Source organism: Miscanthus floridulus, chromosome 4 (genome assembly GCF_019320115.1).
Source record: "Miscanthus floridulus cultivar M001 chromosome 4, ASM1932011v1, whole genome shotgun sequence".
Lineage (NCBI taxonomy): Eukaryota > Viridiplantae > Streptophyta > Magnoliopsida > Poales > Poaceae > Miscanthus > Miscanthus floridulus.
The window spans coordinates 25,851,587-25,877,606 of record NC_089583.1 but is presented as its reverse complement, the minus strand read 5'-3'; the positions used below and the strand labels follow the sequence as shown (position 1 = coordinate 25,877,606).

The 26,020-nt window shown below is 40.0% G+C and overlaps 1 protein-coding gene and 1 long non-coding RNA gene across 4 annotated transcripts; one reads left to right on the top strand and one right to left on the bottom strand.

The window, feature by feature from the left end:
• Nucleotides 1-6,541: 6,541 nt before the first annotated feature.
• Nucleotides 6,542-17,438, bottom strand: LOC136549556 (UPF0613 protein PB24D3.06c-like). The gene is made up of 9 exons (XM_066540865.1): nt 17,092-17,438; nt 15,753-15,829; nt 14,442-14,547; nt 13,377-13,469; nt 13,233-13,298; nt 12,871-13,016; nt 7,871-7,979; nt 6,995-7,059; nt 6,542-6,915 (listed from the first exon to the last, which is right to left on the bottom strand). The coding sequence occupies exons 1-9, from the start codon at nt 17,299-17,301 to the stop codon at nt 6,768-6,770; spliced, it is 1,020 nt and encodes a 339-aa protein (XP_066396962.1). The 5' UTR covers nt 17,302-17,438; the 3' UTR covers nt 6,542-6,767.
• A 530-nt stretch (nt 17,439-17,968) lies between these two features.
• On the top strand, nt 17,969-25,820 carry LOC136549557 (uncharacterized). Of its 3 annotated transcripts, XR_010781952.1 has the most exons (4): nt 17,969-18,594; nt 18,685-19,152; nt 19,336-19,421; nt 19,850-25,820. It is a non-coding gene; the product is annotated as an uncharacterized lncRNA (long non-coding RNA). The 3 variants fall into 3 exon arrangements; XR_010781951.1 differs by having other exon boundaries at nt 18,685-19,421; XR_010781950.1 differs by having other exon boundaries at nt 19,336-25,819.
• The last annotated feature ends 200 nt before the right edge of the window (nt 25,821-26,020 follow it).

Sequence of the window (26,020 nt, the reverse complement as noted above, 5' to 3'; positions counted from 1 at the left end):
TGTCTCAAAATATAGTTAAAATTTTATCACAAAATATAAGGACTTTTGAGAACAATACACAAGGCCCAACCCCATGGGTTATTTAATGAGGGCCAATTAATTAGCTAGGAGCTGGCCCAAATAAACCAAAGTTAAGCCAATCAAAGAGCAGGCCTGGCTGTTTAATGAGTGTGATGGACTTTTCCCTTGTTTCTTAATTTGTTCTAAAATTTCCATAACTTCTTAATTATATCTTGGGGCCAAAGGGAGTAGATACTGTTATTATTATGGTTCATATGCTACTATGTATACAATATCACTGCTCCATATATACTTCCTTCCATCCAACGGAGAGTGTTGCGTTCTCACTTTCAGAGAAGTCTAACTTTTTTAACTTTGACCAAATCTATACGAAAATACTAATATGTATGGTGCACAATAAACTTATTTGGAGATAAATTTTGCTGGTATTTTCTATAACTATAGTCAAATTTAAGAAAGTTTGATCTACACAAAACCCAAACTGACACTCTTTGTAGGATGGATGAAATATATACATTGCCGTAGGCCACTGTACAAAGGAATGCTCAAGATCTTTGGCACAGGTATATCTCATCAACATTTGTTCCACATAACTACCTATATATATTAATATATATTTCTTGCAAATTTTAGCAAGCACAGGTGCGCACCAAAATAATGCAGAATTTCTATCTGACATTAAGCTGCTAATGAAATGTGAGCCGTTACTTTTAGAAATTTTACTTATATGCTTCAGCTATTTATGTTCGTACAAAGGTAGCTACTAAGTAAGATATAACTGTGTGGTAGAGAGCATAATCTTGTGCTCTTAGGATTTAATATTTGATGCTACATGCATAAAGCTAGATAGATAGATAATTATTATTCAATCGTTCATATCTTAAATTTTTAGTCGTCCCTTTCAGGCATTCTAAACCTTTGAGATATGATTCTTAATGGCAACTTGGAAGAACGCTGCCACTACATGAACATGTATGTGTATGATCATTGATCAGGGCATTGCTTATATGGCTTTAAAGTGATCACAATGGGTGTGGGTGCACATCATGCGTGATAAAAAAGAAATGATATGTACTGATTAGGTATGGAAGTTAATTAACTAAAACAGCTAAAACTCCTTTCAACCAGTGGAAAGCAAGGAAAGAAAGGAGGAGCGGTGGATACATACCATGATGTGCCTTGTTGTCTCTGATCAAGATCACCCTTTCATTACATCTAAAAAACAGAGTTGATCTACATTATCGACAGCTCATCACATGCACTTGGCCACACCATTCATCTGTCCAAGCCTCCAAAAGAACTGCAATCATACAGCAACTAGGTTTTTGGTAAGGCTGTTGTTTACCTGTTGATTGTTTGTAGAAGTCATCCACTTCTCTACCATATATAGTTCACCATCTGTGGGGCATATATTATAAATGTCATCTAGTTGATATGTATAATTCTGTCCAAATATCATCGTCAAATGGTAGTGTATATTATTAAGTGCGGAATTGTAGTATTAATTAATGAAAAATAGCTTATACAAATATATATAAGGACTTCATATAGGTTTTTAGGACAGATTAAGGAACAAATGGAGGGGAAGGGCGCATGAACCTCTAATTGAAGCCCATGGACCAACACTAATTGCCTTAATTATAGGCCAGCTGTTAGGATAACTAATGCTTGAGATGGCAGGAGCAGGGACCATAACCACAAATTGGTAGAATCAGAATTGATATGGTTTGTTAAGGTCAGTCTCAGTGAGGAGTTCCATAACATGGTTACCAGGACTACCAGGTAAGCTTTTGTGTTAGTAATTGTCACAATGGATTTCATCCAAATGAATCTCTCTCTCTCTCTCTCAATAATTAACCGGTCAAATCATCAAATTTGTTATTGTGTCATCATAGTATTAATGAATGCAAATAAAACCCAGATGAAATAACCACTGAGACTAGCCTAATTGAATGCATGGAGTTATATGGACAAATTAAAAGCTGGATATCTTAAATATAACTCAAAAGCTAAATTTTCCTACTATAACTATCCAAATTACCAAATTCCATTTTAGTTAACCACATTAAAATATTAAAAGTTATTATACTTTGTCTCATTGAGAGAAAGAAGGTACAATATAGGAAATTGGCACAATATTCAAAACATAAAATTGATCATTCTTTATATTGCGACGTACGAGTCAATAGCAGTGTTGTGGAATTGTTTATTTGTTTGGTCACTCATTCAAAATTCAGTACGAATGAGACCTGAGAAGTTCCTTATTCCGAGATGTACAGAAGGGGAGTGACAGTTACTTTTAACAGTAGAATTGGCACATGGCCTAGTTAATGTCTTGGACAACTTGTAAACTCTGCAAAATTGTATATCGTTGAAGCAATAGTGTTTTAGTCCACATATATTATCTGATTGTGTATTAGAAGAATATTGATAATTATTAAGTAGCCAAATTGCAGGTACATTTTATCTTTTCTTATTGGAAGTGTACCTTTACCAAAGACAGTTCAATCATATATGGCACATAAGCAAAAACAAAAGACTGATAACAAGAATTGAAGGATTCATGGTTCTGCTTCATTCCCCTATCAAACTCAATGGCTTTTCAAGAAAAAATATAGAGAGAGGAGAAAGAAGACTAGTGCTAGTTGCTGGTCAATCCATTCATGATCGAAAAGTAGGAGCACTCAGCACTGAAACTAGAGCTAGAGTGTAAAAAAAACGTCAGCTTTTTTCTGTTGTCTCTAGCTAGTCCTGCAAAACTTCTTTCCAGTTAGGACCATCCATCAATGTCAAACCATCTTATGTTCATCAGTTGTTAGAAAAGGCACAGCACTCATCCTTTGCATATTGCAATGATATAGACTATAGAGGTTCATTGTTGGCTGAGTCTTTGTTTTTCGCTATATATTTATGAGTATGAAATCCAGTGTCAATGACTTTCATTTGACTCATTGTCTTAAAAACTATAGTTCATAACTTCAGTTCTGTGACATCCATGAATAATCGCAATATTTTCATGTAACAGTATATAAAGTGTCACGCTAGCTAGATCGTTAAATTTTTGCATATATAATTTTTTCCAAACACATTATATTTTAGATTGTCATCTGAGAAACTAAAACATAAATAGTTTCTTCATATACTTTATGATTAAGTATATGCCGAATTGGCAGGCTGTGTCAAACTGGTATCGGCAGAGCAGAATTTCTACTGCACAAAGATGCATGGTGGGATGAAAGGCGCAACTTTTGGCTGCGATTAATGTTCGACGTTAGCTTCTTGTGGCCACAGGTTTTATCCTGGGAATTTATTTAACCTGCTTCCTAGCTATGTTACTATCTTATCACCTTCGTGTGCATGGCCTCTCCTTTACAAAGTTGCATCCTTTGCAACTAAGCTTTCACAGAATAAACAGCCAATAGCTTATCGTAACCACACAGATAGAGGATGTCTTTGAAATCGACAGGAACTTATAGTTAACTTCTTTGACTGTTTGACATAGCTTAGCAACAAGTTTACTTTACGTTTTTTATGCTTCGGATACACTGAATCAATATAATAAGAGAACGGAACAAGGGGTACAGGACAACTGTGTACCATGTATCCACATATCACTATCAATCCTTAGACCGTAACACTGCAATGGATGATTCAATCAACAATGCCATAACAAGTTGAACTAAAACCAAACAATTCAACGGCTCACCATGTGTCTGGGGAAGGCCCACCTCCTCAAACCAATGTTCCCCCTTTTCACAAGCATGCTATGCGGAGAACATGCATTTTATTGGTTACAAACACGATAAACTAGGCTCGCCAAGTACAACATTTTTTATTTTTAGGGCTTGTTTGGCACAGTTCACAATAGCTTCATGAGCTGTTGTGAGCTGTTTTATGTGTCAAACACTTATTTCTAAAACAGCTTCACCCATAAAGTTGTTTTTCTCCTCCTCTCACAAAGATATGAGTTGTGATGAAGCTAAAAAAAGTAGCTTATCTCAGCTCTCTCCCTCGTTTCTCTCTCCCATCCATGCAAGAAGCTGTTTTGCCAAACATTTTTTCCAAAACAGTTCAGTTTCACCTAAAAAGTTGCTCATGAAGTTGTTTTCCATAAAACTAGCTTTACTAGTGAAGCTGAGCTGTACCAAACAGGCCCTTAGATGGAGCTTCAACTTGCAAATAAACTTATTTTTTACTACTTAACCTATTTATTTTAGCAAGGTTAACATAACTCCACGGGGAAGTTACCAAAGGAAGGTTTTATTTTTAGATGGAGTATCAACCTGCAAATAAACTTATAGATAAATGGTTGTGGAGAGAGATAAAGATTGGAGAAACACCTCACGCCCATTGTGATATGACTTTCATATACATAACCCATTAATTACACCTTGTGTTACTAGAATGCAACACCCCCTAGTGTTAGGCTATACATCTCTGATACCCACCTGCATTTGCAACATGAGGATCTCAGGCATAAAGGTTGGACCGGAAGTCAATAAACCCTTAATCATGATGTTCGTGAACTAATGCAAAGACAGGACGTGGAGCACGGGAACCTATCCTAAAGTGAAGGCTTTATTTTGAGAGGGAGTTTCAGCTTCCAAATAAAATTATGGATAAAGAGAATGCCCTTGTTCATCAAATACTGATACAAAAAATGTAATGAAAATTGTCCATGGTTATTTAAATCCTTGGTGAATCTATCATTCTCACTTATTAGTTGAAAATCAGCAATTTAAGCTACTAGGTTGTGCCGATCAATCAACTTCTCCCACCCCAACTAATGTTCCATGAAAAGATATGTTCAATGGTACCTGATTCAAAACATTTGCCACTATGACGACAGGGGGTAGTTGACTATATTATTAAATTGGTTATGGAATTGCACACCGTGTATCTTTCATTTCAGGAGCGACAACTTGAATACATGAACTAACCACTAAAATTAGGGTGTAGTATGTCTATGATCTCCGTTCAAAAATTATTGTGTGTGTTCAAAGACTATTTGAATAGCGGCGCACATCTTTCGCTTACTCTAAATAACTCCAACCTTCACAATATTCTCATCATGTGCTTGTTCCTTTCTTTTTCATGGCCTCTCTCTTTTCTGTTATTCGTTGCCCATTTCAGCCACCTGATGTGCTCCATGGACCCTGGTCAACCAACTTGCACAAAATGCACTGCTTTTTGGTTTCAGCTCGTGATTGTGATTTTCTAACCACGGCATTAGCTGCAAGAGCCATAGCATTTTGAAGCCTATCAAGGTACCTCATGATAAATTCTCTAAGACCAATGGACTGGTCACTGATGGAATACGCTTTGGCTTTGTCCATCAAGAATAACTTACTCATCTTAGAATGCAGGATAATGGAACAATATTCACATTGCAACTTGATTCTCAAATCTCAGCTTTTTCAAGATTAGTCTTTGTTGAGAGGACATTGTGCCAATCTGAGAGCGAGGGCTAAATTTTGGCCTCATAGATTGACCTTTAGCAATTTCGATCCTCAGTATTCATCTAGACGTCTACTAATGTGTGTTTTCTTTCAACCTGCACAATCTGCTGTATGGCATTATTTCAGTATGTAGCCATGTAGGTGTTTCATACAAGCTCCTCGCTAAATTTCCAGCGAGCAGTTCTATAGACCCTCCACTTTCGATATACTAGACTAGAGGCAAACTAAGCCTGTTTGGTACACGGTACATTTGTTCCAACAGAATTGAACCATTTCCTGCTAGATTCCAAACAATGTACAAATGGGGCCATATAATCAGCCTTTTTATGCTTAACCATAATCACCACTAGAGAAGTTTAAGAAAGAACATGACTTTCGGCGCACCTTGACAAAAGGAAGCAAGTTCATCATTATAATTAATGGAAAACCATTATGCCCAATAGGACAAAACAAACTTTCCGTGGCACCAAAACAGCATGGGCAAAGAACAAAATTATGGTACTTTTTTGGCTTTTTGGGATGGAATATCTAGGATGAAGAGACGAAACAGAGCCTCAAATAAAGAGAACATAATGGTGGACCGTCAAGTGAAAGCATGAAACAATAGCACAGCAGATCACAAAAGTTGTGTGGAGATACGAGAAAGAATATAGAACAATTGACCATACTATTTTGTTTGGGAATAAAGACGATTTATGCTGTTTGGCTGGCATCAAGCGTATGTGCAACACCACGAATTGTGCAGAGCTTCCAATACCTCACCCTGTATGATCACAGTACAAAACCAAAAATGTAATGATCACATTACAGAACATGGAACAGAAACAACAAAGACAATTTACTTTCAATTGCCCAGGTAATAGATGAAACGTAGTTCGATGAAGCAGGCAGTCAGTCAAAAAACATTCAATTGATAGGCAGAGCACATTCATTTCACAACTGAAGTTTGCACAAAATGGAATTGGTTAATAAATTATGAAGTGCATCGAGACGACCTGTTCTGGAGGATGAATGTTGATACTTCCATGGTGAAAATATTGGAGCAGCTGTAATCACTAAACTGATCAGGTAACCAAGATTCGGAACGCAATTGCAATTTACAAATGTGATACATCATACCAGAATGAGAACATGATGCATGCTAAAGAGAAAATGAGAATATTAGAATATCATTATAAAAAAAAAATTGGACCAAGAATAATGCAAAACAAAGATGTTACAATAAATTGGAGAAAAAGAGAAGAGAAAAAGCACAAACTAGTTACAAATGAGATATAACTGCTATATCTAGCTCCATGGGTCATCCCAGCCTTTGGGCCCCTCTCTCTTGACAAAATCTACAATGGCCCGAACTGCTTCTTGCACTCTATTGGACAGAGCATGGTTTCCCCATTCTATCTCAACTTTCTCTGCACCTCCCAGCGCTCTACATAGTCTGCAGTGCAGAGATGACATGAGTTCAATATAATATGATATCACATTAGTACCCAGCATATTTAGGTTCTGTCGTTTACCTGTCTACTAGAGCCTCCTTATCAACATATTCAGGTACATATTCATCCCCCATTGAAAAAATAACCTGCACAGCACTTGAAGCTATTAAATGCAAGAGTCGAAGCATGAGTCAAAATCAAATAGATATTGCCATCTCACACTGTACAAGGAAAATAAAGTATAACTGAAACGTATGCAACGCTCGAATTTCAACGAATCGCATACAATTCACCATCATATGATACAACATGAATGAAACCTGTTTAGTCACAAGTTGGTGGGGTAGGCTGGAGTAGAAACCCAACACGAGCCACCAACAAAAAGGAAAAAAGAAAAAATATATTTAATACAAAATTATTCTCTACATCCATGCAAAATTTCATGATCAAACCCAATTTGGTTTGCGAGGGAAAAAAATTGCAATAGCACAATAAGGACCACAAAAAAACACTGTTCACACTAGTAGACCTCAAACTTGTCCTTTTTTTCCCTAAAAGACTCGACCAGGGGGAGAGACGTCCCCCTGATTTTCGTCTTAAGAAGATGGTGCCGTGACTCAAACCCGGGCTGGCTCAGCCAACCGCTTCTTTGGTGTGTTGTGCTGACCAGTTGCACGGTGAGAGTGTTGGCTCCTTTGTTTCCCTCATGCCAACAAGATTGAATTTGATCATAAAATTATGCATGGATCTAGAACATGATTCCACCTATAGCTGAGCTTTTTTTTAGAATTTATAGAAATTCTACATATCTTTTTTTGATTGATTGGCCATTTGCACCAGAATTGCACCCTATGAGAATACTAGTTCTATCATTCCATGGCCTGTGCAAGGATTTTTGCAACAATAGAACTATCCTGGACAACAAAGCCAACATAGGAGTAGAACAACAGTACATACCTGGCACTGTGTGGTTGACATATGACCAAGTCTCTGCCTCAGCTGATCTTCACTTAGATCTGAACTGAACATGTCATCATCACCCATATATGAACAAAGGGAGTGGTACCTACATGTTTACTTGTATGCATTAGAATACCACAGATGAAGAAACATTTTTAGTTCCTTGTTGCTAATTTTGCCATCGTAACTTCTTCGAATGATTATTAGGACACATGCTGGAAATCTTGAGCCTAGATCCAAAAAAAAGGGTTGACGATTAAGTTTTTCTTAACAAGCTCTAAGATATTGCTATTAAACAACACAGGCCTAAGCAATTCCTTTCAATATACTCCCTCAGTTCCAAAATGTAGGTTGTTTTAGTTTGTCCTAAGTCAAACTTTTCTAATATGACCAAGTTCATAGAAAAATTGACCAACATCAAGTAGCTTTATTAAATCCACTATGAAATGTCTTAATAGCGCATCTTCGATATTATAGATGGTTTTCTACAAACTTACAACAACAACAACAACAAAGCCTTTAAGTCCCAAACAAGTTGGGGTAGGCTAGAGTTGAAACCCAACAGAAGCAATCAAGGTTCAGGCACGTGAATAGCTATCTTCCAAGCACTCCTATCTAAGGCTAAGTCTTTGGGTATATTCCATCTTTTCAAGTCTCCTTTTATTGCCTCTACCCAAGTCAACTTCGGTCTTCCTCTGCCTCTCTTCACGTTACTATCCTGACTTAGGATTCCACTACGCACCGGTGCATCTGGAGGTCTCCGTTGCACATGTCCAAACCATCTCAATCGGTGTTGGACAAGCTTTTCTTCAATTGGCGCTACCCCTAATCTCTCACGTATATCATCGTTCCGAACTCGATCCCTTCTTGTATGACCGCAAATCCAACGCAACATACGCATTTCCGCGACACTTAGCTGTTGAATATGTCGTCTTTTCGTAGGCCAACATTCTGCACCATACAACATAGCAGGTCTAATCGCCGTCCTATAAAACTTGCCTTTTAGCTTCTGTGGTACCCTTTTGTCACATAGGACACCAGACGCTTGCCGCCACTTCATCCACCCTGCTTTGATTCTATGGCTAACATCTTCATCAATATCCCCGTCCCTCTGTAGCATTGATCCTAAATATCGAAAGGTATCCTTCCTAGGCACTACTTGACCTTCCAAACTAACATCTTCCTCCTCCCGAGTAGTAGTGCCGAAGTCACATCTCATATACTCAGTTTTAGTTCTACTAAGTCTAAAACCTTTGGACTCCAAAGTCTCCCGCCATAACTCCAGTTTCTGATTCACTCATGTCCGGCTTTCATCAACTAGCACTACATCGTCCGCGAAAAGCATACACCAAGGGATGTCCCCTTGTATGTCCCTTGTGACCTCATCCATCACTAAAGCAAATAAATAAGGGCTCAAAGCTGACCCTTGATGTAGTCCTATCCTAATCGGGAAGTCATCCGTGTCTCCATCACTTGTTCGAACTCTAGTCACAACATTGCTGTACATGTCCTTAATGAGCCCGACGTACTTCGTTGGGACTTTATGTTTGTCCAAAGCCCACCACATAACATTCCTTGGTATTTTATCATAAGCCTTCTCCAAGTCAATAAAAACCATGTGTAGGTCCTTCTTCTTCTCCCTATACCGCTCCATAACTTGTCTTATTAAGAAAATGGCTTCCATGGTTGACCTTCCGGGCATGAAACCAAATTGGTTCATAGAGACCCGCGTTATTGCTCTCAAGCGATGCTCGATAACTCTCTCCCATAGCTTCATAGTATGGCTCATCAACATAATTTCCCCGGTAATTTGTACAACTTTGAATATCCCCTTTATTCTTGTAGATCGGTACCAATATACTTCTCCTCCACTCATCAGGCATCTTGTTCGATCGAAAAATATGGTTGAACAGCTTGGTTAACCATACTACAGCTATGTCCCCAAGGCATCTCCACACCTCGATTGGGATACCATCCGGTCCCATCGCCTTACCTCCTTTCATCCTTTTCAACGCCTCTCTGACCTCAGATTCTTGGATTCTCCGCACAAAGCGCCTATTGGTGTCATCAAAAGAGTCATCCAATTGAAAGGTTGTATCCATATTCTCACCATTGAACAATTTGTCAAAATACTCTTGCCATCGATGTCGGATCTCATCCTCCTTTACCAAGAGATGCTCCCTTTCATCCTTAATGCACTTAACTTGGTTGAAGTCCCGTGTCTTTCTCTCACGAACCCTAGCCATCCTATAAATGTCCTTCTCTCCTTCCTTCATACTTAAATGTTGGTAAAGATCCTCGTACGCTCTACCATTTGCCACACTTACAGCTTGCTTTGCAGTCTTCTTTGCCACCTTATACTTCTCTATGTTGTCCACACTCCTGTCATGGTACAAGCGTCTATAGCATTCTTTCTTCTCCTTAATAGCCCTTTGGACTTCCTCGTTCCACCACCAAGTATCTTTAGCCTCGTGTCCCCTTCCTTTAGTTACTCCACACACCTCTGAGGCTACCTTCCGAATGTTGGTTGCCATCTTGTCCCACATATTGTTTATGTCGTCTTCTTCCTTCCAAGAGCCCTCTTTGATAGCCCTTTCCCTAAATACCTCTGACGTCTCCCCTTTCAGTTTCCACCACTTTGTTCTTTCAATCTTAGCTTGTTTATCCCTACGGGCACGCACCTGAAAACGAAAATCTACCACCAAAAGCTTATGTTGAGAAACAACACACTCCCCTGGTATCACCTTGCAATCCAAGCATGCTCGTTTGTCCTTTCTTCTTGCGAGGACAAAGTCAATCTGGCTACAGTGTTGTCCGCTACTGAAGGTCACTAGATGAGATTCTCTCTTTCTAAAGAAAGTGTTGGCTATCATCAGGTCAAAAGCTACCGCGAAGTCCAGAACTTCCTCCCCTCCTGATTCCTACTACCATACCCAAAACCTCCATGAACTGCCTTGAAACCTGCGCTTGTAGTACCTACATGCCCATTAAGATCTCCTCCTATAAAAAGCTTCTCACTACTAGGTATAACTCTAACCAGGCCATCTAAGTCTTCCCAGAACTGTCTCTTAGCACTCTCGTCGAGACCTACATGGGGGGCATACGCACTAATTACGTTCAAGACCATATCACCCACGACAAGCTTGACTAAGATAATCCTATCTCCTTGCCTTCTCACTCCCACCACACCATTCTTGAGGCTCTTATCAATCAAAACTCTTCCATTTCTATTCGCAACTGTCCCTGTGTACCAAAGCTTGAAACCTGTATTGTCCACCTCCTTCGCCTTCTGACCCTTCCATTTAGTCTCTTGAACGCATAATATATTTACACGTCTCCTAGTCGCGGTATCAACTAATTCTCTTAACTTACCTGTAAGTGACCCTACATTCCAACTACCTAAACGGATCCTAGTTGGTTTTCTACGAACTTAGTCAAAGTTAAAGACATTTGACATAGTACAAAACTAAAACGACATCCATTTTAGAATGGAGGAAATAGTAGATTATGCTTCATTGGCTCACTGCTTTGTGGGTCACAATTGTGAATGCTGGTCAGTTGGTCACAGAAACAGGGGAAGGGCATAGTGAATGCTGTTGGCGGTTGTGTTGGTTTCAATGATTACCATGGCTTCCCATTACCTATAGAAGAGCCACCCCACTACTAACTAAAGTGGCAGGCTACTACTCCCCTGGTTCAGAAAGGCACTTATGTTCAAAATTCAAATGCCAATCAATTACTGTGAATACAAGAAATCCATGACAGATCTATCAATTTTTTGGATCAAGAAATGGGTTGAATTGAATCGCTCAAAGTGGTAGTCTCATAACATCCACGAATACCAACTCTTATGCGAGCAAACTCCACAGCTCGACATGGAAAATTGCAAAAACATTAAAACACCAAAAACTGACAGATCAGACACCATAATACATGGCCAATGATGCCACTAATGGACACAGCTGACCAATAAGAGAATGTCCAATAGTTTGCTAAAACTACTCCCAATCTTAAGATTTTAGCAAAATGAGAAAAAAAATGCTCCAGCAACTCCCTATTTCTATTCCCAATCTCTCCGAGCTTTGGAAAAACGAGAGATTCACGCATAAATATCCACGGGCGCTGAGCGCTGCGTATCCCTCGTCCAGTTCTTTTTTCTCATTTCGCTCACAATCTCTCTGTGTTCGAGTCTGTGTTATACACATCGAGCGCCGCCACCGTGGGCAACCATGTCGCCAGCAAGCAATCGTCGCCAGCCAGAAACAGGGTCGTAGATGGAGCAGACTAACAAGTCATGGAAGCCGCTGCCGTCGTCACCCTGAGCCTCATCCTCCTTGGTGCTATCCGTTTGAGCCTCGATGAGCAAAGCACCAATGCCAGGCACCAACGAGGAGGCCGACTTGTCCATCTATAGCCAGCTAGGGACGGCGGCCGGTGACTGGTGGCCGCAGATGGCTGATTCTGGATGAGCACGAAGGAGCGAAACTACCGAAGGAAAAAGTTTGGTGGACTTCTTTGATTTTTTTTTTAGAGAAAATTATTGGAAACGGTTGGAGACAGACAAAAAATCACTCCCTACACTCTTTTAGAAGTTGGAATAATCATAGGTTTACCATGTGATTTATTAGGAACTCTTGGAGGTACTCTATGCACTATCTCTTGCAAAAAAGGAATAAACAAACTACTTACATCATTAGAGTCAATTTGTGGTCGCTGTATAGTGGCATCTGGTTAATTAGGGGAACCTTTTCTAGTTCAAATAGGATTTTGGTATACAAATACGCATTCAACAACTGGATCTATACCATTTTTGAACCAGGCATGCCCATTTTCCATTAAAGAAACAGAAACAACTGTCTTAAAGAAGCCGGAAAAGCACCCAAAAAGAATAATATGCTAAATTAGAAACAATTAAGTGCTTTTGAGAAGCTATCAACAATGCCAACAAAACCTTAGTACAATCTCTAAATTCTGTGACTCAATCATAAACATTGTACCTGTAGGCAGTAATAGGAGCATCTGGGTTTGCTTCTCTAGGCATCAAATCCATTCCACGGCCCTCGCTAATCATTTTGGCTGCCAGGTCTATCATTTCAGCTGTTTCTGGAAGAGTTGCTCTATACTCCCTATCACTTACTGGAGCCTGAGGAGTGAAGAATAGAATAGGGTAGAAGTTACAAAAAAGATATCACTAAAAATATTAAGTTAGTTCCAGCAAATGTAATCAATTCTTATTAACAGGTTGCAAAGTTGACCAGTAAGCTTTACATTCAGAGAGAGATTTAGCACACATAAAATTTAAATAACTTTTAGTCATCTACCTGTGCATCCAGAACATGAGCATGGACAGGGAGAATACCTGTAATATGACCCCAGAAACCACTTTGGAACAAGCAAAGTTTGTGCGCATATAATGCACAATATCCTGGCACCCACGGAAGAGTCAGTGTATATTTCATGACTGTAAAGTAGTAATCTCTAGCAGTTATTAGTAATAGTATACCTGGCATCCAGTACTATGACCAAGCAATATTACTCCTTCAGAATTTTCTTTATTTATTAGGTAACTGATGAGTTGATCTAGTTCCAATGCATCCTTCAACAAGACAACAAATATGAGCAATACAGAGACCAAGAATATGGAAGAAGTTAAAAGCAAAGACAAAGGAAAAACTAATAAAACTGATAATTTAATAAAAAAATAGGGGAAACAAAATCTGTTATATAATTATTGGCATATTACTATATCCAAAAGGACAGCATAAAGTAAAAGGTAAATCTACGGGTTAAACAAAAAACACACTATCACTGACACTAACTAGCTTCACATGGTTAAAGAAAGCTTCCATAGCACAGAAGGGGAATGACAATATAATGAGAGCAACCATGGAATCCTAGGATTATCTAATATTCTAATCTAATGAAAAGAAAGAAGGATGCCAACGCAAATCTGCTCTAGATCTACAAAATAAAGGTTTCTGAGAGAACCCTGTTAGTCTGGTAAGAATACAGAAGCAACATACTTGCAGGATTTAGATTTTGTCCTGTGTCCTAAAGAAGTACTTATGAATATGTTCTTAATTCTTATCACCTAACGTTTCAAAACTGCACTTTCAGAACTAACTGAACTCAAAGAAACATATCGACCTCAAATTCTATGCTGTAGCTAGTTATTTAAATATCCTTGGATTCTATTTATTTTAAGGATAGTGTTTCTAACCTTCAACTTTGATATCTAAAATATCCCACATAGTATTGATTATTGAAGGGACCTTAAGGCTCAACAGTTTAGGTAACTGGAAGTAAGATAAGGAAATGCATAGAGCTTTCCATAGCTAAGAAACATTCACTCAGAATATTAAAAATTTTGAATCATGTAGAATATCAACGTAAACTGATGCATCAAATTTCAAAACATTAATCAGGTTCTTAAGCATGATAAATCCATCATGACATCATAACATAAGCACACCAAAGATATTGATATACAGCATGTTCTATTCTAAAGTCCCTCTCCTTATCGGTACAAGAATAAAAGCTGATTTTAATTCCAAACAAAGAATCATACTTGCTCTAAGCTGGAAATTCCATATCCAGTGTATGATGAAGAAAGCAATGGCTGTACCAAGGACCATTTCTCAACCTCCAATGCAAGTGACAATGGTTCCAAGTAACTGTAGGTTTTCAAAAATCAGTTAGCTGTAGTGAAATGAAATTAAATATAAATTAGGGGCGTACCCAGTGCAAAGAGCTCCCGCTCTGTGCGGGGTCTGGGGAAGGGTGTCAGTGGCTAAGCCTTACCCACGCCTGTGCAATGCGAAGAGACCGCGACTCGAACCCGGGACCTTCCGGTCACAGGCGGTAAGACTCTACCGCTTGCACCAGGCCCGCCCTTCAATTATCCGGTGTTATACTTTTGATGCATACCCTTCTGTTTTTTGTATTGTTAATTTAAATTAAATATAAATTAACAATACAAAAAACAGAAGGGTATGCATCAAAAGTATATTTACAGAAGAGCAATAAGATGCATTGGCTTTGAAATTATGTCACATCTTAATATTTTGATTTAATTTGTCCATTAACATTTTTATCAAATGTTGACAAGTATCATTATGAGCTTAATGAAACATGCCCGGAGTGATGCTGGCAATTTGTAACACTCTGAGCATATGTTGCATCCAGAAGATGAGAAGAATCATAGCTAAATTTTCAAAGAATCAATCTATTTGGTTTTCACAAGGCATGATTCAGATTAGGCCAGTTTTGCAAGGTAACCAACCAAACATCCTGGCCTTATAAAGATGAAAAGATCCAAAAGTTACATTTACTTCTCAGCAAATCTTTGTTACAAGCATTATTTAAGTTCTTGTAGTGATGGACAGCACTTAGTCAAAATATCATATTATCATATAATCATACCAATTGAAGACAGGTGGAGATGGTAGAACACAAGAATATGAAACATTACAAGAATCACATGTCAACTATAAGATAGTGGCATCGCTTAGATGAACAAAGTTGTTACTCGTGTGCGCACATGGTACCAACGCTACTAGCCTAAATTCCATAGCTTTTGAAATCAATTTGGTACTATTGTGAAGTTAATTGTAAGACCCAAGAACCATCAAAGGATGCAAGAATACCAGAATATGTTTGCATGATACATAAATTCTTCAGTTCTCATTCAAGAGAAAAATCATCGCCCATTTCACATTTACCTTATTTATGGATATAAAACCATGGTGTAACATGGTTAGAACATTACAGACTTTATTACCAGATTCAATAGAAGTTAAATTGAAATATTATGACCAAATTTAGTGCAATCTCAAATATCAGCGGGGAGGGGGGTGCAGAAAAGACTATTTCGACTTACTCAGTAGCTAAAAGCCCATCTGTGAGGCCACCAATGAAGATCACCTGATGGTTAAAATCACCAGTCCTGAATGCTACCTGACAGAGGAAAAGTGAAGTTATTGCACAAAGCTATTAGTAATGCACCACTAGCAAAATGTATCCAAAAAGAAGTTAGTTTATGTATAGAAGGGGTTTGCTCTAGATTTTTCAAAAATCGATATTAAAGAAACCACAGCAGCACTCAAAAGAACCAAACATAGAGGCATCTGTACCATAACTTTCAAGGGTTGCAAATGTATCCAGATCAAAAGAACATAATACGAGGTGTTTCCCTGCAGAATAAGCTTCCCAAGAATACTGCAGTCAGATCTAGTGGGTATGCTTGTCATGCTTATGTTCTATAAAAGCTAAGAAACAATTGATCTTATTGGGGTTGCAAATGGCATTACAGGTGTCCCAAGTCCAAAAGTAGCAAAATTGCCAGAAGCATACGTGACTTAGTATAGCCCTCACTGTAACAACAAATAATTAATTAAAATACAGTTTTCTGCCAGAAAATATAAGCACCAATAAAACCTATAACAGACGCTGATAATGGCAAGCCAGAATCTGCTGGAAAGTGAAAACTAAGCATGGTTACAAAATTTCATGGTGAAAAGCAAGAGGAATAAAGATAGGAAGCAAGCAAACCACAAGAATAACCATGGTGCATAAGGACCAACACTCACTGCCTAAAGGGTCAACAAGACAACAACTAAAAGTTACTCTACATACCAAGTAGGCTTACCTTAGCAGGAAATGTTACAGAAACTACGAGACAAGCAGCAAAAGTGCCATAGCCGTGTAACATTACTACCAAAGGAGAATTAAACCCCAAATCCAAACAGCAAATTGCCAAACCGTACCCCTAAATCCAAAATCGCCACCTTTTTTCCGAGTTGTTGAACATCATAGAATCTTCCATATTCTATAGGAATCTAAACATGCACCGAGGCACGCTTTAGACATGAGTGAGAAAACGTAGAAAGCCCCACTCGCTAAAAAAGCATAATTCCGCAACTGAAAAGGGACATCCCGCATCTGGAATGTCGCAAAAGATCCCCTCCTTCCAGAGGCCGTGGAAGCACGCGGGCGACCTTCTGGAAGCTTCCAGAACATCCCATTCCCACCCACGGAATTTCCCCGTCTAGCAGCTTATAGAGCACTCGGCGAAAGCAACCGCGAAATGCTGTGACGGGGAAAACCTCGCCTACAAACTGCCTAAATCCAGGCATCGAACCAACGATCTCCAGCTCGTAGCCGCGAGCGGCGGCGGCGGCGCGAGGGGGGAGGGGGAGGTGGGGGGAGCCCGTACGTACCTGCGCGGATTTGGGGCCGTACTTGAACAGCGCCCCGCGGAGCTGATTCCGCTTGCCTCCTCCGGGGCCGGCGCCGACCACGACGGACTTGGGCGCGTCGGGGAGGGACGCGGACGCGGAGGCGGGGGCGGAGGCGACGCCGCCGGCCATGGTGGAGGAGGAGGAGCGCGCGAGGCCGGAGAACCAGGAGGTCGGGGCCGGCGAGGTCATAGTAACGGCTGCGGCTGCGGTGGCGGCGGCTGCAGCGGCGCGCCTCACGGGCTCACGGCGTGGGCATTGCGGACGTGGGTGGGGTCGGGTGGTTGGCGGCTCGGCTACGACTTTCTGGGCTTGTTGGGTCGAGCTGGTGTGAGGATGGAAATGATACTAATAAAAAAATAAATTATAGTAATCGATCTAGACGAATTTATTAAATATAATTAATTTATTATTAACATATGTGTTACGGTAGCATCATATTGTTAAATCATAAACTAATTAGGTTTAAAGATTCGTTTCGTAAATTAGTCACAAACTGTATAATTATTTATTTTTTAGTCTATATTTAATATTATATGCATATGTTAAATATTTGATGTGATAGAGAGTAAATTTTAGAAGAGTAACTAAACAAAGCCTCAATTATTTTTTACTAGATAGAAAGAAATTCGATAAATAAAAAATATATAAGGGCGACGTTTACTCGGTTGTATGATTGGCACTGATGGTCCTGTCTTGTGCGGTTGGTAGTTTGGCAGTCATCTTCCTGTTTTGTTTCTCTGTAATGGCTTGTTTGGTTTTTCTTCTGCAACTAAAAAAATAAAACATGAATACTTTTTTATGCAACATTTGTTTTAGTGTGCCTCTCCCCGTGCGATACCACGAGTGCTACCACGGCCTGACGTGCGATGGCTCACGCTTGCTCGGTCAACGGAGGTAAAAACGGAAAGCCAACGCAATCACTGCAACGAATTTTGCCTTCCTACAATCCCACTTCGCCAACGAATTTTGCCTTCCTACGATCCCACTTCGCCTTCACCTGATCGGTCGCACTCCTCATGCGGTGGATTGGCCTTCTACCGACGTCGCCCTCGCCCTCGCGCATCGGGGAAGGCGGTGGCCCTCGAGGTCGAGGTCGAGGGCCTTGAGGATGAGCGAGGCGGAGTCGCGGGGATCGATGGCGATGGTGCGGTCGGCCTCGGCGACGGCCGCGCGGGCGACCTAGCCAGGGGGCTTGGGGGCCACAGGGAGCACCAGCTCCACCACGCCCTCTCCTTCGATGATGCGGGGACCCCATGCCTAGGGAGGTCATGGCAGAGGTGCTGCTCCGGCTCAGGCCCCGTAGGGTCATTGCTGCAGCGGGGTCAGATGCGACTGGCAGGACTGCGCCGCCCAAGTCTGGAGGGCAACCGAGGAGCTTCGCAGCCGCGTCCTCGCCTTCTCAGCGTGCTGCTCCTGTGGGGATGGGCGGCGACGAGCCATTGTTGCTATGGCAGCGGAGGCGGGGGTTGGTTTGTTGCAGAGGTATATGCTGCTAATTCACGATTGAGAAAATTGCAGCACCCATGATAATTTTTTTTCTTTGTTGTGGCTGAGAATTTGGGATATGTCCAGCAGGCCGTGGTGCTCACCGAGGACAATAAGTACCCCATCGCCGACGAGATGAACGGCATCTTAGTTTGGAGATGGCGTCTTATTGTGGAGATGCTCATGGATGAGACGAGCGTCGCTTGGGCTAACTTCAACTGATTTGGGTTGGCTAACTTAAGTGGAGATGCTTGCCTTATGGAGAAGAACATTCGGAGGCACTGATTTTTTGCTTGAGGGTGATAAATTCTGTCGAGAAGAACACTGGAAGGCACTGATTTCTGCTACTAGGACAAACTTAGAATATTATTATGGGGGCCCTGAGGGATGAGAATCCATTACTCCAGGATATGCATGTCGTTGTGATGAAATAATCTGAGTACATAGATAGGCCAAGACAGTTGCATCCAAGTACTGTTCTGCTGGTCTCCGGACACATACAATTATGGGGGCTGGCCATCATGCTGCAGACCAACCAAAATCAACATAAATAAGGTGCAAGCTTCTCAAACTTTTTCAGAATGAGATGTATGGGTTTCTACTAAATGCTCTTCTACTTTGTTGTCTGGGTTGCTGAATAATACATGGAGAGGATAAATTTTCGAAGGAACTTGCAACATTTCTGTTACTGTTTTAAAATTAAGTGATTGCTCCATCTCTTCCGTTTGGTGTTTGTAGCTAAAGAAAGCGTGAATCTCTTCTTCAAAAGGTGGTTGAAAGTAGGGAATTTTCCATCAGTGTGCTAAAGAGCATGAAAATGAAAGGTGTATCCTTTTCTCATCATCGATTTTGTTCATTACATATCTGGCTGATGGTAGTTTAATCACTATATACAGAGTCTATATCTGTTTGTTGATGGTTATTCTCCGGCTTATATATATCACATGTTCAACTTATTTAGTGTGTGAATGGTTGCGGCAGCTTATCTTTGCATGATTTATGCAAATAATATAGTTGTGTCATTCTACTTTTGCCCAAATGGCCAAACTAGATTATTCCTGCCATGTTCATTCTGCATCAGCTAATAAACTACTAGGTTACTATTGGCATGTATACATTGCCCAGTGATATGACATCATTTCTCAGTTTCTGCATTGCCAATAAAAAAATAGAACTGATAAATACAATTTCTGTCCCGACAGATTTATATTGGATCCACACTGAAAATTTTCACACTAAATTTTTTTTGAAGGTTCACACTGAAAATTTGTCGTACCATGTACAATCCACACGAAAAATTTTCGATCCTGGGTTACCGTTGACAGTTCAGTTTCATTTGCCACCGAATGACCCTTCATATTGGCTCCGCTATGATGATTATGTTCTCCCTTTTTTTAGCCAGTCTGCATTTCTGTGAGCGATTAATGTACCAAGTTGAGTAGAGCGATTATAACATGTACGAAAAATAAGATCCTACAGGTGAATATAAAGTGATGTCTCTCCTGTTAAAAGAAAATGATGTCTCTCTTGTTAACTTATATGCAGTTATGAGATATTTATGTTGGGAGAAGCAAAGCTGGGCCGGTTTAAAAATGCTCTATAATCTTAGCTGTGCTGCACCTTTTTATAATCTAAACATAGGAATGATCGCACATAGGTAGTCACCTCATTCCTGTCTTCATCTATGTTTTGTGTTTACATTCCATAGTACTGGAATGGGTGTAATCATTTTCACAGATACTTGATAAGTTATGTATGCCCTCGATGCAAGGACGTTGTGTCAAAACTTTGTTTTTGACAATGCATATTAGACTTAAAAATATTTTTGATAACAGTAAGCGACTAATATTATTGTTCCTTCATTTCTTCCAGATGTTCCTTCTATAAGGAAATTTGACTCTAGGCCTATTTACTTTAGATTTTGGTGTTTGATGACCAACACAACTAAATTGGACTAATGAATTTGCAAGTGATTGTTTTGTAGTTCAATAGGGTGTAAAACGTGACTTGGACGAAGGTGACATGTTGATTCCATGATCAACACCATAAGAAAGATCCTAGGAGCACAAGAGAAGATCCATTATATCAAGCAAAGTCCAAGCACGAAGATATCATCTTCACCAATCAAAGAAATGAGGAAAGAAAGAAATGATGCTATGGATATAGCGAGTTAGGGCACTTTGTGGAAGTTTGTCCAAACAAGCCCACAACTAAGACAAAGAAGGCGTGCAATGACAAAGCCCTCACATCAATAAGGTCATGGGATGATTCTTCAAGTGAAGAAGAAGATCATCACAAGAGACGAGAGCACAAGCACTCATCATCAAGCACCTCACGTGAGTGCCTTATGGCATGAGGTAACAAAAAGTCTATCCCTAGTGATAGTGACAATGATAGTGATGATGAGCTACCTTCTTATGATGAAATTTTGCAAGAAAAACTTTACTTTGCTAAAGTTTACAGTAGTCAACAAAAGAAGTTTGAAAACTAAAAGAAAAACTAGATAGCTCACAACAAGCTTACGCTACTTTACTTGAACAATATGAAACTTTTTTCAATCTTAATATAGAGCTATCTACTAAAATTGAGCAACTTGAGACCAGTGCAAACATAAATAATTGCACAATCAATGATGAGCAACTTGTAAAGAAAAATAAAAAATTAAAGAAAAAGTTAGCTAGCTCACAAGATTCTTATAAAAAATTGTTTGCTAAAATGGAAACTATGTGCAAACATTGTGATGAACTAACTAATAAAGTTGCTAATCTTGAAGCCGTCGGTACTACCCCCACCAAGGCACCTAAAAGGGAAGGTTTCATTTTTGACATGCCTAAAAATGATGCTTTTACTTCTTATAATGATTTATGTTTAGACTCACCCTTGTGCAACCAAGTTTGTGTTGAGAAAACTGTTGTAGAAACATGCACATAAGAGGTCACAAAGGAGAATGATCAACTCAAGTAAGAAGTGGCTCACCTCACCAAGGACTTGACTCAAGTGAAAGGCAAGATGAAGCAATCCCAACTTTATCAAGATAACACCGTCAAAGGAGTAAAGAAGCTTGATGAAGGACAAATCGTGGTTTGCTATTTATGCCACAAGGAAGGCCACAATCCTATGAGTGCAAGGTGAAGAATGAGGGAGGAGCAAAGAAGAAAGAGAAAAAGCAAACATGCAAGTTCTCTAACACCTACACCAACAAGGTAGATAAGAAGGCCTCCACACCATATTTGTTAAAGAAGAAGAAAAATGACAAGGTGGTGGTCATCAAGGTGAACAAGCAAGCCAACAATGGGGCCAAACGCATTTGGGTGCCAAAAGATATTATTTCCAACATGAAGAGCACCAAGAAGGTTTGGATCCCGAAGGGGAAGTGAGAAGTCCGATGGACTTTGGGGAATTTGGAGACTTGGCAAAGTATGGGTGCATTTCATGGGGTGCATCATGTTGGATCATATAAATTGCCAAGTGGATTAGTGAATACTATGGACCCAAATTCCCCTCCCCATGTTAGGTAACTAGATTTAATTTCTTACAATTGATATCAAGATTCAAATTCTTGCAATCTCAATTAGCATCTAGTTGCTTTTCATGCCTAGGTTTGTATTTGCATGCTTAAATATTTTATCTTGCATACACTAAGTATATCTTATGGTAGGCTTACTCGGTTTCACTCTTAACCCTTGGAGCAAACCTACATGGTTTAAAATTATTTAGGAGTTCATCTAATATGTGTCAAAGTCTAAATTATAGATAATTTTTCTCGAATATCACCTTCAAAAATGATTCTCACATTCATGTGATGTCATCTTTCAAGTGGTATTTTTTATTCTAAAATTAATGTGCATGTCTTCTACAAGTATTCCATGCTTGTGTGTACAAATTTAGGGGGAGGTTACTATATAAGTTGGATGCTTTGAGACTAACACATTTTCAAGCTTACCATTGTGTAGTAGTCTCATTACAAGGAAAATGGAGTCCTCGGAGTTAAGCATCATACTTCAAATATCCACCACCTATTGCAAATGGTATAAATCAAATTGGTTTTCCACATGTGGTATTTCTAAACCGATATCATCATGTTGATTTTATTTTGATATTTATATGCTTTCTCCATGTATTATATAGATTAAACTCCCTTGAGCATTAATTTGCCAATTATACATAAACTACATTCTCCATCATATGTATGCATATATTTAGGGGGAGCTTAGTCTATGTAATGTGAGAGTCAAATTTTGTGACCTATTCCACTTCACATACAAAGGATCACAAAGTTTGACCCTCCCTTGTGCTACTAATGTCTTCCTTTTCGGTGTTTGATTCTAAAGGAGGAGAATTTATAGGACCAAAAGCAAACATTAATTTATAGGACCAATAGAAAGCTCGATCATAATAATTTACAAGTGGTAATGGTCCAAGAAAGGGAGGATAGTGGATTATGGAGTTAGGGGAGGCTTAAATCCGTAATGCCACATGGGGATATTTGCAAAGGCAAGATAAGTTTCCAAAGACGTTTACATGTGGTACCTTTTAGCTATACAATTTGTATTTTCAATTGGTATCTTTTAGCATCATATAACCTTGGCCTTTGCATTGCATCCTAGCAAGCAAATAGTTTTTAAATTCCAAAAATTTTATTATTTGCTTGTTTTGGTCGTGTTGTCATCAATCACCAAAAAGGGAGAGATTGTAAGGAAAATGGACCCTAGGTCCATTTACTTTGGATTTTGGTGTTTGATGACCAACACAACCAAATTGGACTAATAAATTTGCAAGTGATTGTTTTATAGTTCAATAGGGTGCAAGATGTGACTTGGATGAAGACGACATGTTGATCCCATGATCAACACTATAAGAAAGACCCTAGAAGCACAAGAGAAGACCCAAGATATCAAACAAAGTCCAAGCATAAAGATAGGAACCAAGTCGAACGCAAGATCGCGAACAAACGAGCTTCGCAGAGGTGACCGGACGTGGCCCTTATAGGAACCGGACGCGTCCGATCAGTTGCTCGGCAACAGCATGTGTCAGCAGCAGCAACCGGACGCTGAGGACTAAAAGTGACCGGACGCGACGATGACACTATTCAATGTCGTGACAATATCTCAGCACTGACCGGACGCTGGAGGGTGATTGACCAGACACAGGAACTACAGCGTCCGATCGAGTCCAGAGAGGTTTCAGAGCGGCAAAAACGCGATTGGACGAGTCCGATCAACAGTGACCGGACTCGACAGTACGTCTGATCAACGTGCGCGCTCTAACGATCGGAACGACCGGACGTGTCCGATCAGGACGACAGCAGTGTCCGGTCAGTAGTAGAAAAGTGAGTTTCGTCCCCAACGGCTACTTTCTCCATGGGTCTTATAAATAGACCCCCCCAACCAATCATTTGAGGAGTGTGGAGCTAAGAAAATATACCAAGGGTGCTGATATATCATTTTAGTGATCTCTACTTGCATAGTGCTTAGTGATTCATTAGGTGATTAGCGTAGGTGCTTTGCGAAGTGCTTAGGTTGATTAGACCATCGTTTATGTGCTTGCTCTAAGTTTAGGCCTAGCGTTTAGTGAGGTTTGCATACCTCTTATCACTTGGTGCTTGCGCCCACCATTGTTGTACATCGGAGGGGCTTGTAGTCTTGCGAGATCGCACCAACTGTGTTTGTGGTGTGGCCGCCACCGTGTACTAGAGGGAAAAAGGCCCGCAGTGTTTTGGCCGGAAGCTTGATAGTGAAGACGGCGGGGAGCATCCGGGAGAGGCTTGCCGGAAGACACATCGGAGATCCACTTGCGCGTGGGGAAGGCCCGAGGCTATCCACGGAGTTACCCGACCGAGAGCTTGTCCCTTGCGAGGGATTCCTTATGAGGGGCTGCAACGAGGACTAGGGGGAAGCTTGCGCGCTTCTCGATACCTCGATAAAAATACTGGAGTCGTCGATGGGAGTTTGCATATCTCTACCTTACTCTTTAACTTTCGCATTTACATTGTTTGTATAACTCCTTTTTGCGGTAGAGATAGCAACACACTAGTAAAACCGTAGTTGCACATTTGATAGTTTATCTTTTACATAGGTTTTGCTAAGGGTAGAAAAAGTGGTCATTGTTTAGAGTTAGAGTTTTAAGTTGCCTAATTCAAACACCCCCCCCCCCCCCCCTCTTAGGCGTCACGGTCCCTTTTTCACCTTCATTTCTTCTAGGTCCTATTCAATTGGAAGAGGTAGTGAGAGCAGATTGCAAGGGTAAGGATCCTGAATGCTCTTCAGCTTTTGTGAAATTTTGTACTCACTTATCACTACTCTTGTTTGTCACGGCAATTTGGTGGCTGTAGAAGGATTCAGTGAGAGTCCCTTTTTTAGTCCATTGAATTCATTGTCATGTGACGAAATACCACCATAGTTTGGTTGTTTTCATGTGTTTCCCTCAAGATTTATGGATGGCATCTTTATTGAGATATCCGTCCATCTCCATGGTTTCTAAATAACATGTCAACATCCTGTTTGGTTATTAATTCAAGAAAATGACTTGGTTCTGAATCTCTGAATTATACCTTGCGATTTATGCCTTGTTTTTCTCCCTGTGGCAAATATGGCCCTGATAAGCTTCTCTTGATTGTTGCAGATATCTGAGGGTTTGCTTGACAAGTATGGCCCTGATAGGAGCCCAGCTGGAGCTGCGAGCTAGCAGCTGCCCTGCCCAGGACTAGGAGGCGTTAGCGCGAATCCAGCAGCGGTGGCTCCCGGCTGTGGTTCCCGGCGCTTGGACTGATGACCTGTAATCCCATCCCAAATTCTCCTTTCAGATGACCCTAGGAAGTAATTCAGCGTGTGAATTGTAGTCCAATAGTCTCCCTTATTTTTTTCTAGCATTTTTTTAAGACTCCTAAAAATATATGGCTTACTGTTCCACCACTCAAGTATACATCTGTAACATTTGTAAATTTTAACTGTTCCATAACACATTCGTGAGTTTTCTTTCTATCGCTGTCCGGCATCTTTGTTCATAGAGCAACAAGTATTTTTTTACTTAAAATCCGTGTGAACCACTAATTATGTAAAGAAAGCAACATGTTTATGTTGAACACATTTTCCATCTTTTTCGAACTATTGATATTAATGGTGACAAAATCAGCAACTGGGCGTGTGTTTATTTCTGTGAAGATATATCCAAGAAAGCTATTGAGGAGTTTTGCTTTAAGCAGGCTGAAATGTCTCGCATTACTGGAGTGGTAATATGCCTTCCATCATACTTTTTCACCGTCTCTAGGTCGAAACTGTCTTGTCTACCATTTTAACTTTAATTTCAGGACTTCGCCAATTTGAAGCTCCCAATATTCACTGCTCGTCCAGATCAAGTTGAACTTGGTATTCTTATATGCTATCAGGAAGCACAGAACAAGCTGAGAGATCAGAAGATTGACTTA

Excerpts from the sequence above, each read along its gene's own strand:
- LOC136549556 (XM_066540865.1), bottom strand. The coding sequence starts at position 17,301 with ATGACCTCGCCGGCCCCGACCTCCTGGTTCTCCGGCCTCGCGCGCTCC. Across the intron at positions 13,017-13,232 it reads TTTCTGGGGTCATATTACAG|GCTCCAGTAAGTGATAGGGA; the intron begins GTATTCTCCCTG and ends TTCACTCCTCAG. Across the intron at positions 7,060-7,870 it reads TGTCAACCACACAGTGCCAG|GTTATTTTTTCAATGGGGGA; the intron begins GTATGTACTGTT and ends AGTGCTGTGCAG.